This window comes from Suncus etruscus, chromosome 8 (assembly GCF_024139225.1).
Source record: "Suncus etruscus isolate mSunEtr1 chromosome 8, mSunEtr1.pri.cur, whole genome shotgun sequence".
Taxonomy (NCBI): Eukaryota; Metazoa; Chordata; class Mammalia; order Eulipotyphla; family Soricidae; genus Suncus; species Suncus etruscus.
This window is the reverse complement of record NC_064855.1, coordinates 92,488,521-92,504,951: the sequence shown is the minus strand read 5'-3', so window position 1 is coordinate 92,504,951 and position 16,431 is coordinate 92,488,521. Positions and strand designations below refer to the sequence as shown.

The 16,431-nt window shown below is 42.2% G+C and overlaps 1 protein-coding gene across 1 annotated transcript; it reads left to right on the top strand.

Annotated features, from left to right (window-relative positions):
• The first annotated feature begins 1,267 nt into the window (after window positions 1-1,267).
• Window positions 1,268-15,107, top strand: COMMD6 (COMM domain containing 6). The gene is made up of 3 exons (XM_049778919.1): window positions 1,268-1,315; window positions 12,961-13,113; window positions 15,013-15,107. Exons 1-3 carry the CDS (start codon window positions 1,277-1,279, stop codon window positions 15,052-15,054), a joined length of 234 nt encoding a protein of 77 aa, XP_049634876.1. The 5' UTR covers window positions 1,268-1,276; the 3' UTR covers window positions 15,055-15,107.
• The last annotated feature ends 1,324 nt before the right edge of the window (window positions 15,108-16,431 follow it).

The window sequence follows — 16,431 nt, the reverse complement described above, 5'->3', positions numbered from 1 at the left end:
CAGTTGATCACTTGTGTTGCTGGAGGAGTGTCAGCAATTGGCTGTAGCGAGCATTACCAACATTTATTTCCCTATCACCAATTTAGATTAACAGATTTTTAGAGAAGCATTGAGGATCTGGGAGACTGCCCAGAGGGCTGGAGTTCATGATTTATATGGAGGAGCTGAAGGTTCCTGTAGTCCGGTTGTAGAACTGAAACACACACACACACACACACACACACACACACACACACACTGCCCAGAGGGCTAGATTTCATACTTTATATGGAGGAGCTGAAAGTTCCTGTAGTCGGGTTGTAGAACTGAAACACACAAACACACACACACACACACACCACTGCCCAGAGGGCTATGGAGGAGCTGAAGGTTCCTGTAGTCAGGTTGTAGAACTGAAACACACAACACACACGTAGAACTGAAACACACACACACACACACACACACACACACACACACACACACACACACACACACACACACACACACACACACACACACACACACACACACACACACACCCCTGCCCAAGGGCTAGAGTTCATGCTTTTTATGAAGGAGCTAAAGGTTCCTGTAGTTGGGTTGGGTTGTAGAACTGAAACACACACGCACACGCACGCACACGCACACGCACACACACACACACACACTAGGACTGAAGAATCAAGGCAGATGATGAAAACACTAATGACCCCAAGGCGCACCTCTTCCAGGACCCCTTTCCTGCAGGAGAGGGGCGTGGTTCTCCAGCTGCTGCTGTAAACCTGCGCTCCGGCAGAGGGCGGTGCGGAGCCCTGACAGGAAGAGTCCAACTGTGCAGCATCGCGGAGGGGAGCCACGTCCCGCAGAGGACCCGGCCTTGCCCTTCACAAACGATCTATTCCCCAAATCTTCGCCATTCGTGTCTCCCTGCATCAAGTTTCACTTCTATTCAGAATCCCTCCAAATATCTTCCCTGGAGATGGCGGCTGGGCGGCGCACACTCGCGGCTGTTCCCCCCGCACTGCCTGCGCTGCGTGCGCCGGACTGCGGAAGCGGAAGTGAGCGCTGCTCAGGGTGGGTTTTGGGGACCAGGCCACCGAGTCGCGGGTTCGAGCCGGACGTGAGCCATGGAGGCTTCGAACGAGTTGAAACTGGATGCCAAGTCGATGGTAAGTACGCCCTGAGCTGGCCCGCGGAGGGGGGTGGTGGCGGCGACCATGACGTCATGCCATCCACTCACGACGTCATACCATCTTTCATGACATCAAGCCCCCATGACGTCAGGCCCTCTCTCATGACGTGTCTTCTGCTCTCGTTGCAGGTCACCAACCAGGTGAGTCCCTGGACGTGGCCGCCCGGCTGTCTGCAGCCGCCTCTGGACCTGGGGCGAGCGCCTCGTTTGCACCGCCTCCGAAAGCTGGGATTGGGCCTCCCAGAGCCGCCCCCCCCCCCCCCCCCCCCAGCTTGTCTCTTTCCCCCTCTCCTGTGTCACTTGATGTGTTCTTTCTTCCCAGGTGCTTTATTTATTTAATGCCATCATCATCATCATAGGGTACTTTAAAAAATTGAATCTTTTTGGGGCTGGAGTGGGTAGGGTACTTGCTTGAGGCCAACCTAGGTTCGATTCCCATCATCCCTTATGGTTCCCCAGGAATAATTGTCAGGAGTAATTCCTGAGTTCATCGTAGGAATAATCCCTAAGCTTTGCTGGATGTAGTTAAAAAAAAAAATTGAAACTTTTGTGGCTTCAATGGGTCGGTTGCTTGCTTTGCATGTGGCCAACCTGCTGGGTTTGAATCTCAGCACTCTATATAGTTTTTCCAAGCACCTCCAGGAGTAATTCTCCAGTGCAGATCTAAGAATAATCTGTAAGCATCTCCAGACATGGCCCAATGACCTGGGAAAATTTTTTGAACATTTTTGTTGGGGGAGTAGATATTTAATACAACATAAATATATTATCTTAAATTTGCAAAGAATTATTGTTTCCTTGAGCAACTTTTTTCCCCCTTTTTTTTGGGGGGGGTGGGGCCACACCCGATGACGCTCAGGGGTTATTCCTGGCTATGCGCTCAGAAATCGCTCCTGGCGGCCCGGAGAGATAGCACAGTGGCGTTTGCCTTGCAAGCAGCCGATCCAGGACCTAAGGTGTCCCATATGGTCCCCCGTGCCTGCCAGGAGTTATTTCTGAGCACTGCCGGGTGTGACCCAAAAACCAAAACAAAAAATTCATGAAGAAATCGCTCCTGACTTGGGGGACCATATGGGACACCAGGGGATCGAACCTTGGTCTGTCCTAGGATAGTGCTGACAAGGCAGATGCCTTACTGCTCTGTGCCACCGCTCTGGCCCCATCCTTGAGCAACTTTTATAAAAGTTTTTTTTTCTCTACTTCCTTATATATTTTTCTTTCTTATTGAGACAGAGAACTAGTCTTATTTAGCCAGACAATGTTTTCACCTCCAATTGGTTGAGCTTTATCTATTAAACTTTTATTCTTTGCTAAGTGTATATTTCTCCAATTGGTTGAGCTTTATCTATTAAACTTTTATTCTTTGCTAAGTGTATATTTCTGGAACAGATAAAGAACCTGCTATGCTATTTTCTGAATTTCAGTTCTGTGTCTTTTGTCTGACAGTGTTAGGGGTTCAGTGTTTAGGGGTCCAAGTGGTGTAGGTTATTGCACCTGGAACTTCAGCATGTAAAACATGTTTTCTATCCCTTTGTATTGACTCCCTAGCACCGTGTTGTGTGCTTATTAAATTAGGAACCAAGATATGTGTGAAATAGTATCACAGAGAGGGAAAACCAACACCTAGCTATTAAGTCATTTTTTTGTGTGTATGCTTTGTAAATTCACCATTTATAGCTAATGTTCATTTGAACTTCCTGAGCTGATCCTTTTTTCTTATTTTTCATCAGCATGTGACTTGGCAAGACTAATTGATACTACACCTCTAGTGAGCGTCCATAACTTTCAGTTCATCAACATTCTTTATTTTTATTTTTATTTTGGTTTTTGGGTCACACCCGGCAGCGCTCAGGGGTCACTCCTGGCTCTATGCTCAGAAATCGCTCCTGGCAGGCTCGGGACCATATGAAATACTGGGATTCGAACCACTGTCCTTCAGCATGCAAGGCAAATGCCTTACCTCCAGGCTATCTCTCCGGCTCCTCATCAACATTCTTATTCTCTTTTTAAAAAGACCCTTTTGGGGCTGAAGCAATAGCACAGTGGTAGAGCGTTTGCCTTGCACATGGTTGACCCAGGATGAATCTGGGTTCTATCCCCGACATCCCATATGGTCCCCTGAGCCAGGAGTGATTTCTGAGTACATAGCCAGTAGTAACCCCTGAGCATCACTGGATATGACCCAAAAACTAAAAACCAAAACACAAAACCATTCTTTCTGGGAGCTGGAGAGATAGCACAGTGGTAGGGCATTGCCTTGTATGCGGTCGACCCAGGATGGACCCTGGGTTCGATTCATGATATCCCGTAGATCTCCTGAGCCTGCCAGGAGCGATTTCTGAGCACAATGCCAGATTAACTCCTGGGCAACCAATTAATAAATAAACTGCTTTTAAAAGAAAATATCAATATATTCTTTGGAGGTCAGAGTGATAGTACATTGGGTTGGGCATTTCCCTTGTACATAGCTAAAATGGGTTCAATTCCTGGCATCCCCAGTGGTTCCCCCATGCTCCAGGAAAAGTAATTCGTGACTGCACAGCCTGAGTAAGCCCTGAATATGAGAGTCACTGGATGTGGCCCAAAAACCAATTCCCACCCCCCAAAAAAAATTCTGTTGATTGTCAGAGATTGCCAGTACTGGGATTAGGGCATTTGCCTTATCAAAGGGTCTGTTCAGGGGACTTGAGTGATAGAGCAGCTTGTAAGGCATTTATTTGCCTTGCACACAGCTGATCCAGGACAACCTGGGTTTAATCCTGGTGTCCCATTTGGTCCCCCTAGCCAGGAGCGATTTCTGAATGTATAGCTTGGAGCAACCCCTGAGCATCACCAGATGTGGACCAAAAACAAAACTAGAACAAAAGGTCTATTCAGGATTTGTTCTCCTTTACCACATATAGTCCCCAGGAGTGATTGTGAGCAGAGTTAGGAGTAGATACTGTACATTACTGGGTGTGGCCCACAAATCTGCACTCCTCCCAAATATTATATACAGTTGTGAATGAACCCAAAATAAACTACACACACACACTGTAGGGGCTAAAGATGTGGTAATGTACAAAGCACAGCAAAAATGCAAGTATACTAAACACCTCTTCTTGCTGCTATGTCAGCCCAAGTCACTATTCTGTTGCCACAGTTACTGCAGTGGGCTCCCACCCACATCTCTTTGGATTAAATTCAGTATTCAAGCCAGCAGACTGAATGAGCCTTTTGTGATCCAACTTAAGCCAGATCTCTTCCCTGCTCTAAAGTCTTCTAAGAGATTCCTCTTCCACTTGAAAATAATCTTAAGGGCTACAGAGATAGCATGGAGGTAGGGCATTTGCCTTGCATGTAGAAGGACAGCTGTTCAAATCCCAGCATCCCATATGGTTCCCTGAGCCTGCCAGGAGCGATTCCTGAGCATAGAGGAGGAACCCCTGAGTGCTGCCGAATGTGACCCAAAGAGCAAAGCAAAACAAAACAAAATAATCTTAAATATTTAACTCAGTTGACCAAACCCGTCAAGAAACAGGTTTATTATCCAGCCATTCTTCCCCTAGCTCATGCCACTCAATCCCTATTTACTTGGTGATGGTTTCTGCAGATGCTGGAAAGACTGCTTCTGTCCAGAGAGATCTTCAATGATCAGATCTGGCCATTTCTGTTATTTTAAAAAATGTATTCAATCACCATGAATCACAAATTTACATTTATGTGAGTTTTTTTTTCTTTTTCTTTTTTTTTTTTTTTTTTTTTTGGTTTTTGGGCCACACCCGGTGACGCTTAGGGGTTCCTCCTGGCTATGTGCTCAGAAAACGCATTGGCTTGGAGGACCAGAAGGGATGCCAGGGGATTGAACTGTGTCTGTCCTAGGCCAGCATGTGCAAGGCAAATGCCCTACCGCTTGTGCCACTGCTCTGGTCCCTATATTTATGTGAGTTTTATGTGTGCAGTGTTGCAACACCAACCCTTTCACCAGTGTTCATTACCCTCAGCAATCTCCCCAGTTTCCCTTCAGCCCCCTATCCCTTTATTCAGATCTCTTATTCAAGTTGTTCCCTCAAAGAAAAAAATTTCCCCTATGTCTTATTTAAGTATTAAGCCTCCTAATCAGAATATTTGTTTAATGGTCAGGCATTGGATTGATATTACTGTTGTTTTTGTAGTTTCTATTGGCAGCATTAACTGTAACTGGTCTCACTAACAAAATCTGTAGTTTTGAGGGGAGTAGTTCATCTGGCTGTACCTCAAGACTTCTGGCTCCACTTGGATCATTCTTGGTAATTCTGGGGATTGCAAGGCAAGCACCTTAATGTCACCCAGTACTATCTTGTCTCCCAGATTGTGATTCTGTTGTAATTTGTATTTGCTAAAACTTCTACTAATCAGTTTAGTTGAAATTATGTAGGAAGGAGCATATATGAATGTGTATGTGTGCATGTGCATATTCAGTACTGGGAATTGACTCTGGGCCTCACACATATGAGTTTTGTGCTCTTCTACCTACTGTCCCCAACTCCAGAAGCATCATTTTTATTTAGTCACACATAGATTATTGACACTTATTTTTTTTGCCAGTTGTGTTTCCTAAATTATTTTTCCCTGTGTAATAAACAACTTCACATTTGGAGACAATTTTTCTTACTCCTGATTCTTTGGGTTAATCAGGTGTGACTAGGTGATGGCTTATTTTCCTCATCGAGTCAGCTGACCTTCCTTCATCTTTCAGCCCAGTTGGGACACTTACTCACATGACTGGTGATGACTTTGGCTTGACCTGACAGTTGCAGTGACTTCATGGAGCTTGAGTCCCAAGGGTGAATCCCCAGAGGTTGAAGTCACCCTTCTGTAAAAGAGGAGGCAGACACTTATCCTCCCAAGGACACACAGACATTTCCTTATTCTTCTTCTATCGTATTTTGCTGTTCAAAGCAATCACAGGGACAGTGCACAGATTAGTACAGAGGAAAAAGGCTTTTACATCTTAACAAGATGAACAACTTTCATAGGGGGGAGGGATGGAGTAATTTGTTAAAGATGATCTTTGGAAATCAGTTATCACATATTCCAGATATGTTCTAAATATATTTGACAAATAGTTATTTATCCAATGATTCTACTAAACGTTGTTCCAGTAGATTCAGTACTAATTTGTTGTTTCCTGAGCCGTACCTGGCAGTGCTCAGGGCTTACTCCTGACTCTGTGCTTCTGACTCCTGGCAGGGCTCATTGAACTTTAAATGGTGCTGGGAATCGAACTTGGGTCAGCCCCACGCAAGGCAAGTGCCATACCTGTTGTTGTATCACTCTGATCCCAAAGTTAGTAGTAATTTTAAAATTTATAATGTCCCAGATCTCAAGGACTTTGCATATCTTTGGGGAGACAGATAGAGATAATTTCAGGTGAGAGTGCTTTGAAGAAAATAAAAGTTAGTACAAAGATAGCCATTCAATAAAAAGGAGACCACTGGCCTATCAGACCAAGACCAGAGCTAATATGAATCCTCAAGGAGGGAGAAATCTGCTGATGACTTGTGGCTTGTAAACTCAGGATGAGGCACAGAGCTCCCCATAAAATTTGGTGATGGAGTTGTTCTGTATTGACAGTGGCTAGCAGGGTAGCACTAGTTCCATGTACCTGTTGAGCACTTGATTGTGACTAGTGCTACTGAGGAATTGGGCTTTAAATTATATTTATTATTGGTAATTGTTACTGAGCAACTAGGTGAAGCATGTTACAAAGACACAGATCATTTTTTTTTTGTCCTTCAAAAACAATGGAATCACCATGAGATACAGAGTTAAAAAGTTACTGAAGGTTGAGTTTTAGTACTACAAAGTCTCCAACACCCATCCTTTCACCAGTGTTCATTTCTTTTTAATAATTTTTATTGTGACCAATGTGAATTACAAGTCTTTCACAGTTATATTTAAGGTACATAGTGACAGTACATAGTGAATCATTCCCACCACCAGGGTTGTCCTTCTTCCACCCCTGTTCTCAGCATGCATCCCTTACTACCATCCCTTTTGCTTCCCGGACTGCTAGTGTAACAGGTCCCCTTTGTGTATAGTTTGTTGTAGATTGGATATCTTGATTCTATTGTTGTTGACTTTGGTTTTGGTGCTTAAGTCTTATCATATTTTATTTCCACTCAGTGTTCATGTGACTGCTCCTGCTACCATTCACTTCCCTCCCCCCTCAATTTATGAGGCAGAACATGATTCAAGTTCTGTGGTTCTGTGGGAAAAAAGGGGGGGGGAACCCAGTATTTATTTCTTACTACCAGTTTCCCTCCTACCCACCCTAGCCTTCCTTTATGGCTCACACTTTTCTCTCTCCCGTCTTTTTCTCTTTTAGACACTAGTTTGAAGTCATGTTACTGAAAGTGTATAATGCATACCACTTTACCTCCTTTCAGTACTCGGTTGTTGTCCAGAATGATCTTTACCAACTATTTTTGTGATAGTTTCTATTGACATTTTTATTGTCTCTGGGTATTCTCATACTATGTTGTTGTTTTTCATATCCCTCAGATGAATGTGATCATTCTATGTCTTGTCTGTGTCCCTAACTCATTTCACTCAGCATGATATTCTACATGTCTCTCCATCTATCAGCAAAATTTTATGATTTCTTTTTTTCCAACAGCATAATATGCCATTGTGTAGGTATACCAGAGTGTCTTTATTCACTCATCTCTGGATTTGGGTGTTTGAATTGTTTCCAGATTATGTCTATTGTGAATAACACTGCAGTGAACATAGGAGTGCAGATACACTTTCTGTATTGAGACAGTGAACATTCTTTTTATTTTATTTTATTTTATTTTATTTATTTATTTATTTTTTTGATCTCACTTGGTGGTGCTCAGAAGTTACTCCTGGCGCTGCACTCAGAAATAATTCCTGGCAGGCTCGGTAGACTATATGGTATGCCAGGGATCGAACCCAGGTTGGCCACATGCAAGGCAAATGTCCTACCCGCCGTGCTATCACTCTGATCCCTAAACTTTTTTTTGGGGGGGGGGCAATACCCATAAGTTCTATGAAGTTTGTTTTTTTGGGGGGGGGGGCAATACCCATAAGTTCTAAGGGATTACTCCTAGCTCTTTGCTCAGGAATTACTCCTGGTGGGTCTGTAGGGCCATATGGGATGCTGGAGATCGAATGTGGGTCAGCCACATACAAGGCAAACGCCCCACCCACTATACTATTGCTCACCTCCCCATGAGACCTTGGAACATTCTTGCATCCTCTAATATTTGGCCTCATTCTATTTTGTTTTGGAGTTGCACCTGACAGTGCTCTGGGGCTTTGCCTTGCTCTTTGCTTAAGGGTTGTTCCTTGAGGTGCTATGAACTGAATCCTGCCTAACTCTCAGCCTTTTGGCTACTTTCTTGACTCACTACAGCTGAGTTAGTTTAGTTCTTAGCTTTTTTTTTTTTTTTTTTTTTTTTTGTGGTTTTTGGGTCACACCCGGCAGTGCTCAGGGGTTATTCCTGGCTCCAGGCTCAGAAATTGCTCCTGGCAGGCATGGGGGACCATATGGGACACCGGGATTCGAACTGATGACCTCCTGCATGAAAGGCAAACACCTTACCTCCATGCTATCTCTCTGGCCCCAGTTCTTAGCTTTAATTTGAATGGTAATCCTGTTGTAGCCACGTCTAGTTGAAAAATGCATGGAATATAGAATAAGACACATTAGGATTTAAAGACCAGCTCTACTAGCTTCAATAAGTTTTTATTGATCCCTTAAGTCTTTTACTCTTGTAACTTTTGAGAAGTTATTGTGTACAGAATACCTGACATTCTTTCTATGTGCAAACTTTTTGTTCAAAATTATGAAAGTATAATCTGTGACTACTGATGATTAAAATAAATTACTTAAAAATGTGTACTCAAGGGGCCAGAGCTATGGCGCAGCAGGGCATTTGCCTTCCACACGGCTGACCTAGGACAAACTGCAGTTTGATCCCCCAGTGTCCCATATAGTGCCCCAAGGCAGGAACAATTTCTGAGCGCATAGCCTGGTATAACCCTTGAGCGTCACTAGGTCTGGCCCCCCACCAAAAAAACAAACAAACAAAAAAAATGTGTACTCAAAATGGAACCCACAAAAGTATGAAAATCTTTTTTATGATAGCTTAGTTGTATATTTTCCTGTTTTGAAAAATAAAAATTAAATTTAAACTGAAATAAATAGTCTTTCCATATTTTATTGTTATTGTTAAACCTAACCTTCTAGAGGTTACTTCTGGCTCTGCACTTAGGAATTACTTTGACTGGCTTGGAAGACCATATGAGATGCCTGTGATCAAGTTCTGGTCAAACACTTGAAAAGCAATCACACTACCTGCTGTGTTATCTTTCTGGTCCCTAAAAAAAGAGTATAGTGGATGCTTTATGTATCAAATAACACAATTACATTTTTGTGAGACCAAGTTCATTTCTTTGTTAGCATTGTAGTCTATAATTTGCTTTCTACTTGTTAATCATTCATTTTACTTCTGGTTATTTATACTTTTCTTCTAGTTTTTTGTGTTTTCCCTTCCTTCCCCCTCCTTCCTTCCCCTTCCTCCCCCTCCCCCTCTTCCCTCCCCCTCCCTCCCCTCCCTCCTTCCCCTTCCCTCCCCCTCCCTCCCTCTTTCCTCCTTCCCTCCCCCTCCCTCCCTCTTTCCTCTTTCCCTCCCCTCCCTCCCTCCCTCCCTCTTTCCTCCTTCCCTCCCCCTCCCTCCCTCCCTCCCTCTTCCCTCCTTCCCTCCCCTCCCTCCCTCTTTCCTCCTTCCCTCCCCCTCCCTCCCTTCCTCTTTCCCCTCTCCCTTCCTCCCTCCCTCTTCCTCCCTCCCCTCCCTCCCTCCCTCCCCTCCCTCCCTCCCTCCCTCCCTCCCTCCCCTCCCTCCCTCCCCTCCCTCCCTCCCTTCCTTCCTTCCTTCCTTCCTTCCTTCCTTCCTTCCTTCCTTCCTTCCTTCCTTCCTTCCTTCCTTCCTTCCTTCTTTTCCGTTTTGTTTGTTTTTGAGCCACACTCAGTGATGCTCAGGAGTTACTCCTGGCTATGCACTCAGAAATCACACCATATGGAACACTGGGGGATCAAACCATGGTCCATCCACTGCAGCTTCCTAAATTAATTTTCTTGATTTTGTAAGAATTTTGAGGCTACATCACTTGTCTTAATATTTTTTGTTGTTTGTTTATTTGTTTGTTTGGGGATCATACTTGGTGATGCTTAGTGATTACTCCTGCCTTTGTACTCAGGAGACTGTATGGGATGCCAGAGATTTCAGAACCTGGAAATACATTACCTACTGTACTATCTCTTCAGGCCCCTCATTCTTCATATTTTCTACAGTAATACTGTTCTACTTTTTAAATATTCTCTTTACTATATTCTGTATAGTTAATTTTTATTTTTATTTAAGCCTTAAACCACTTTATGGAAGAATTGCTTTGAATTTGCATTTAAATGTTCATTTTTGAATTTGCGAGTCTTATCTTAGGTCATTTCCCAGCTTTCTTATAAGCACAAAAACACAATACATATCTTGGTTGTAGCTCTCCTATTTCCCTGTCTACCCATCTCACTGATTGTAATGGTCAGTGGTTCAATATTGTGTTCTATAATTGCCTTTTCTACTTGAAGTACTTCTAGATAATCCTTTTTTCTTTCATATTTTGAGAGTTAGACACAGTGGTTTCCTCTCTCATTATATATGTATAGTAAAAATGCAACTAGGCCCCAAGTAGTGTACAGATGGAATAAGTTTAAATGATGGCCCTGTTTAAATTTTAGATATAACCATTGACACTGATTACAACAAAAGAAACCAAACATTTAGGTTTAGGGGCTGGAAAGATAGTATATTGGCACTTGACTTTCAGACACAAACCTCAGTTTAAATTCATGCATTGCATAAAGCTCTTAAGCACTGCAGGAGACAGACAGACAGACAGGACCCAGACACACAAGTAATTTATTTTTTTTATAATGTCCTTTATGTAAACACTGACTACCAAACATGATGTAGTTGGGTTTCAGCCTAAGTAATTTAAAGGAAGATCTGGCTAACTATAATCAAAAGGCAAGAAAAAGAGCATTGCCAAGGACTTGGAAACATGTCATGACTTATTCCCAAACTCACCTCTTTCTGGCGTCACTGTTATCCTTTGTGCAGGCATTCTTGCATTTCTTTGTAGTTTTGCCATTCGTTGTGCATCCCCAAACAAGATTGTTTCCCATTTCCGAAGTTGAATGAATTATTTCCCTTTTGTCACAGTTTCTGTCAACTTTTTTTCCCTTATATAAAATGTTTAGACCACATCTGGAAGTGCGGGGATTACACCTGGCTCTGCACTCAGGAATTACTCCTGATGGTGCCCAGGGGACTGTATGGAATGCCGGGGATCTACCTGGGTTGGCCATGCAAGGCAAACACTCTACTCATTGAACTCTTTCTGCAGTCCCTCTTTCAACTCTTTGGTGTTGAGTTTGCTTTCATTGATCTACAGCATTTTCATTCATCTGTTTTATTACTGATGGGCATTTGGGTTGCTTATAGTGTAGGTTTATTTCAAATATAGTTTCTAGGAGCATTCTCTTACACGGATCCTGTAGGCACATTTTTTTTTTTTCTTTTTGAGGTCATAAACCAGTGATGCTTAGGGGTTACTTCTGGCACTGCACTCAGCAATCGCTCCTGCTTGGAGGACCATAGAAGGGATGCTGGGGGATCTAACTGCTGTCTAGGTTAACTACTTGCAAGGCAAACACCCTCTACTGCTGCACACCACTTTGGCCCCTGTAGACACATTTTCTAGAATCATATATATCCTTAATTAAATTCCTGGGTTGTAGGAAAATGCATATATTTAATCATAGTAGGCAAAGCCAGTTTTCCAAAAGATTATCCCAAGTTAGATTTTCAGCAATGGCAGGTGACAGACACATCCTTCTTTGTCACACTTGAGATTGTCAGACCTCTGGAGCCAGAGTGATAGCACAGTGGGTAGGATCTTCGCTCTATATGTGGCTCACCCAGGTTTGATCCTGGGCATATCATATGATTCTCTGAGCCTGCTGGGAGTAATTTATTTTATTTTGTTTTATTTTTAAGCAACATCTGGTGGCGGTCAGGGGTTACTCCTGGCTTTTCACTCAGAAGTCACTCCTGGCAGGCTCAGGGGAACATATGGGATGCAGGGGATCGAACCCAGGTCAGCCACGTGCAAGATAAATGCCCTACCCTCTGTGCTATCGCTTTAGCCCCTGCTAGGAGTAATTTCTAAGTACAGAGCCATGAATAACCCCTGAGCATCACTGGATGTGGCCCAACCCCCCCCAGCACCCAAAAAGATAGACTTCAAGTTTTGCCTTTTAGTAGGTATATGGTAATGTTTTCATTTATTTATTTATTTATTTATTTATTTATTTATTTATTCATTTATTTATTTGCTTTTTGGGCCACACCCTGTGATGCTCAGGGGTTACTTCTGGTTTCTGCTCAGGAAATATTCCTGGTGGTACACAGGGGACCCTATGAGATTCTGGGGATTGAACCCATGTTAGCTATGTGCAAGGCAAGGAAACTTACCTCTTGTACTATCTCTCAGGGCCTGATCTAAGCCTCTATATATCCCTTATTGTACTCCATTGTCATCTGTCCTCCTAGCAATATAAAATTCTTTTGACTAGGGCAATCACTGAAGCCAACAGTTGGAGAACTGTGAAATAAAATGAATGTCTTCGTTCTGGGCAGTGCTCTTACCATGTGTGGTCTTGCCCTGTTGCCTTGCAGCTTGTGGATTTTCAGTGGAAACTGGGCATGGCCGTCAGCTCTGACAGTTGCCGATCCCTTAAGTACCCTTACGTGGCAGTGATGCTGACAGTGGCAGATCACTCAGGCAAAGCCAAGAGCAAGTCCTTTGAAATGACAATTCCACAGTTTCAGGTTTGTGATTTTGAGCTTCATTGTTTTAGAATTGTTGCGATCAAACTGATGTGTAAGATGTCTCAATGTCAAGCTCTTTTTATGCACAGTTGTTTTGATATCATTTCCGACTTACTGGAATATATTTCAGCCGAACTGATTTTGATTTCTGTTGAGAATCTGGTAACATCACCTCATCTAAATTCTGCCTGAGCGTATAGCCCTCATGTTTAACCACTTTCCTGGTACTCTGTGAGTCAATTTAGTGCATTTTTGTTTCTTTCCTCCCAAATTTTTACTTTGTATTTAATTGTCTTCTTTTTAGAATCATGTTTCAGAGTTAACACCTCTTGACCTTTGACAGAAATTTTCTGCTGTTTTTTTGTTGTTGTTGCTGTTTGTTTTGGGCCTACATCTGGCTGTGCTAGGGTTACTCCATGGTTTTGTGCTCAGAAATCACTCATGGCAGGCTTGGGGACTATATAGGTGGATACTGGGGATTCAAGCTCTGGGTCAGCTATGTGCAAGGAAAATGTCCTACCCCTGTGCTTTGGCCCTATAATCAGAAATCTCTTCTTAAGTAATTACAGTTACAAACAGAAAGCCAAGGCAACTAGTACTTGGGGAATAGTGTGATTAATATTATAAAGATTTGTGTATCTCAAGAAAATTTTTAAATTTAGAGTTATTTTATTCAGATAATGTTATAACTTTTATAAACATTGAAAAGAATAGTGAATACTGTTTTTAAATTTAAAGGGGCTAGAGAGATAGTACAGTGGGTAGGACACTTACTTAACACGTGGCAGCTCTCGGTTTTATCCCTCATATCACTTATGCAGACTGAGCCATGCCAGGAGTGATCCTTGAATTCAGAGCCAGGAGTAAGCCCCTGAGTAGCACTGTCTGTGCCCCAAAATAAACACATCCAAAAAGCCAAAAAACAAAAGGTTAAATTTTTTTTAATTTCGTATGTACAATTTAAATTTATCCCACTAGTACATATTACAAGGAAATTACTTTGACACTGACTAAATGTAACTGTCCTTAAGAATTTAGTTTCTGGGGGCTGGAGTGGTGGTGCAGCGGTAGGGTGTTTGCCTTGACCGTGGCTGACCTACGGACGGACCTCAAGTTCTATCCCCTGTGTTCCCATATAGTCCCCCAAGCCAGGAGTAACTCCCAAAGCGCTCAATGGGTGTGGCCCAAAACACCAAAAAAAAAAAAAAAAAAAAAACAAAAACAGAGTTTAGTTTTTGCTAGTTTCTGTTTTATTGTTGGACGAATCCACACAACAGCTAGTGCCCTAAGAAAACTCAAGTACTCCACAAAGATAGTCAAGGTAAATGAAAACAAACTGTAAGGAGAGTTTTCAATAAAATGTAATAAATGATTACTAATGGTTTATCAGTTTTAGGCTTCTGTGCGTTTGTGCGTTTGGTGTCTATGTGTGTATGCGCATGTTTCAGCCACAACCTGGATGCTCAGGGGCTGTTCTTGGCTCTCTGTTCAAAAGTAACCTATGGCAGTGCTCAGGAGACCATATGCATGGGGGTCAAAACTGGGACAGCCACATGTAAATCAAGTGCCTCTACCCGGGGCCCGGTAAATAGCTGATAGTGTGTGTGGTGTCGTGTGTGATATGTGGTGTGTGTGTGTGAGAGAGAGAGAGAGAGAGAGAGAGAGAGAGAGCGAGAGAGAGAAGAGAGAGAGAGAGAGAGAGAAGAGGAGAGAGAGAGAGAGAACAAGTACACATTGCAGGTTTGATGTGTCATCTCCTATATAGGGGACTTGATTGTAATAGACTGAAATTGTAACATTAAAAGGAAAATTTGCTCTTTGACTGGTCAGATAACTTTGAAAAATGACTTAAATATACTCTAATAGCAAAATTAATATTATTTTTCATTTTTGCTCCAGAATTTCTACAAACAATTCAAGGAAATGGCTTGCAGTTATTGAAACTGTGTGAAACTGCTCGGCCTTGCTAGATTGCCACAATCATTTTAGGACACCGGCACTTCACTTTCTGCAACTGTTTAAGATCAAGCTAATCTATCATTGAGTGAAAATTGCACTTTTTTTTTCTTTTTTTAAATAAAAATGATACAAACAGGAACTATTGAAGATTGATTGCACAACTTTGTAACTATATAAAAGCCACTAAATTGAACAGTTTATTATTGGGGTGTTCATAACTGGTGATGCTTGGGGGTTCATATAGTACTACGCATTGAACCCAGGCCTCTTTGCATGCTTAGGCATGAGCTCCAGCCCTTTGAGCAAAATTGAACTGCTTAAAGGGTAAAACTGTGGTATGTGAGATCTAGTCACAAAAGTGAACCAGGACAATTGAATGATATTGAAGGAATACAAGTTTGTCTTTACACCAATAGTTATAAGACTTCACTGGTAATGATAATGCACTTTTATAAAAAAATCTTATATGGCGCCATGTATTTAAAGTATATAAAAGTGAAGGAATTATTTATCAGGATAATATTACTTTACAGGTAAGGCTGTCATAAGAGAGATTACTAGTTTTTTGGTTTCTTTTTTCTTAATTCTCATTTTTAGAGGGAGAAAACCAGGACACACTTTAATTTTTAATAACTAAACGGTATTTTCATCAGTAGTATATGCATAGGTGCTTAGTATGATACATGAAAACAACTGCCTCATTCCATTTAATCTGACCTCTGTCAGACCACTGTCTGTTCCCCTAACTCCAAATTAATGTTTTTGTTTTTGTTTTGGCCACACCCACTGATGCTCAGGGATTTCTCCTGGCTATGTGCTCAGAAATTATCCCCGGCTTGGGAGACCACATGGGATGCCTGGGGATCAAACAGCAGTCCATCCTAGGTTAGCGCGTACAAGGCAAATGCCCTACTACCTGTGCCACCACTCCAGCCCCCAAATTAATCACATTTCTAAGTAAAATGTTTATATCATACTTTTATAATTTAATAGTTTTGAATATCATCTCTTGCTGTCACAGGAAGTGAGGACTTACACTAACATAATTATCCCTATTCCTGTTCCTTTACCCAAAATTAATGTCACATTATGCTTAGATCATTCATCTGTGATTTAAAGTATTATGACTGTGGAAATAATGTTTACTTCTAAGTCTAATAACATCACAAGTCTTATTTTGTGCAGTCAAGTGTCACAAAATAACAGGATACAGCCCATTGTTAGGTAATTTTGTCCTTTTATAAACCACAATGTGATGACACTGGCCTGGGCAGCCACTCTACTTAACAACTCGGCTTCTAGACTAGCCTCTTGGGTCTATTGTCATCTATTTGGTTTATTGTTTTGTTTTGTGTTTTT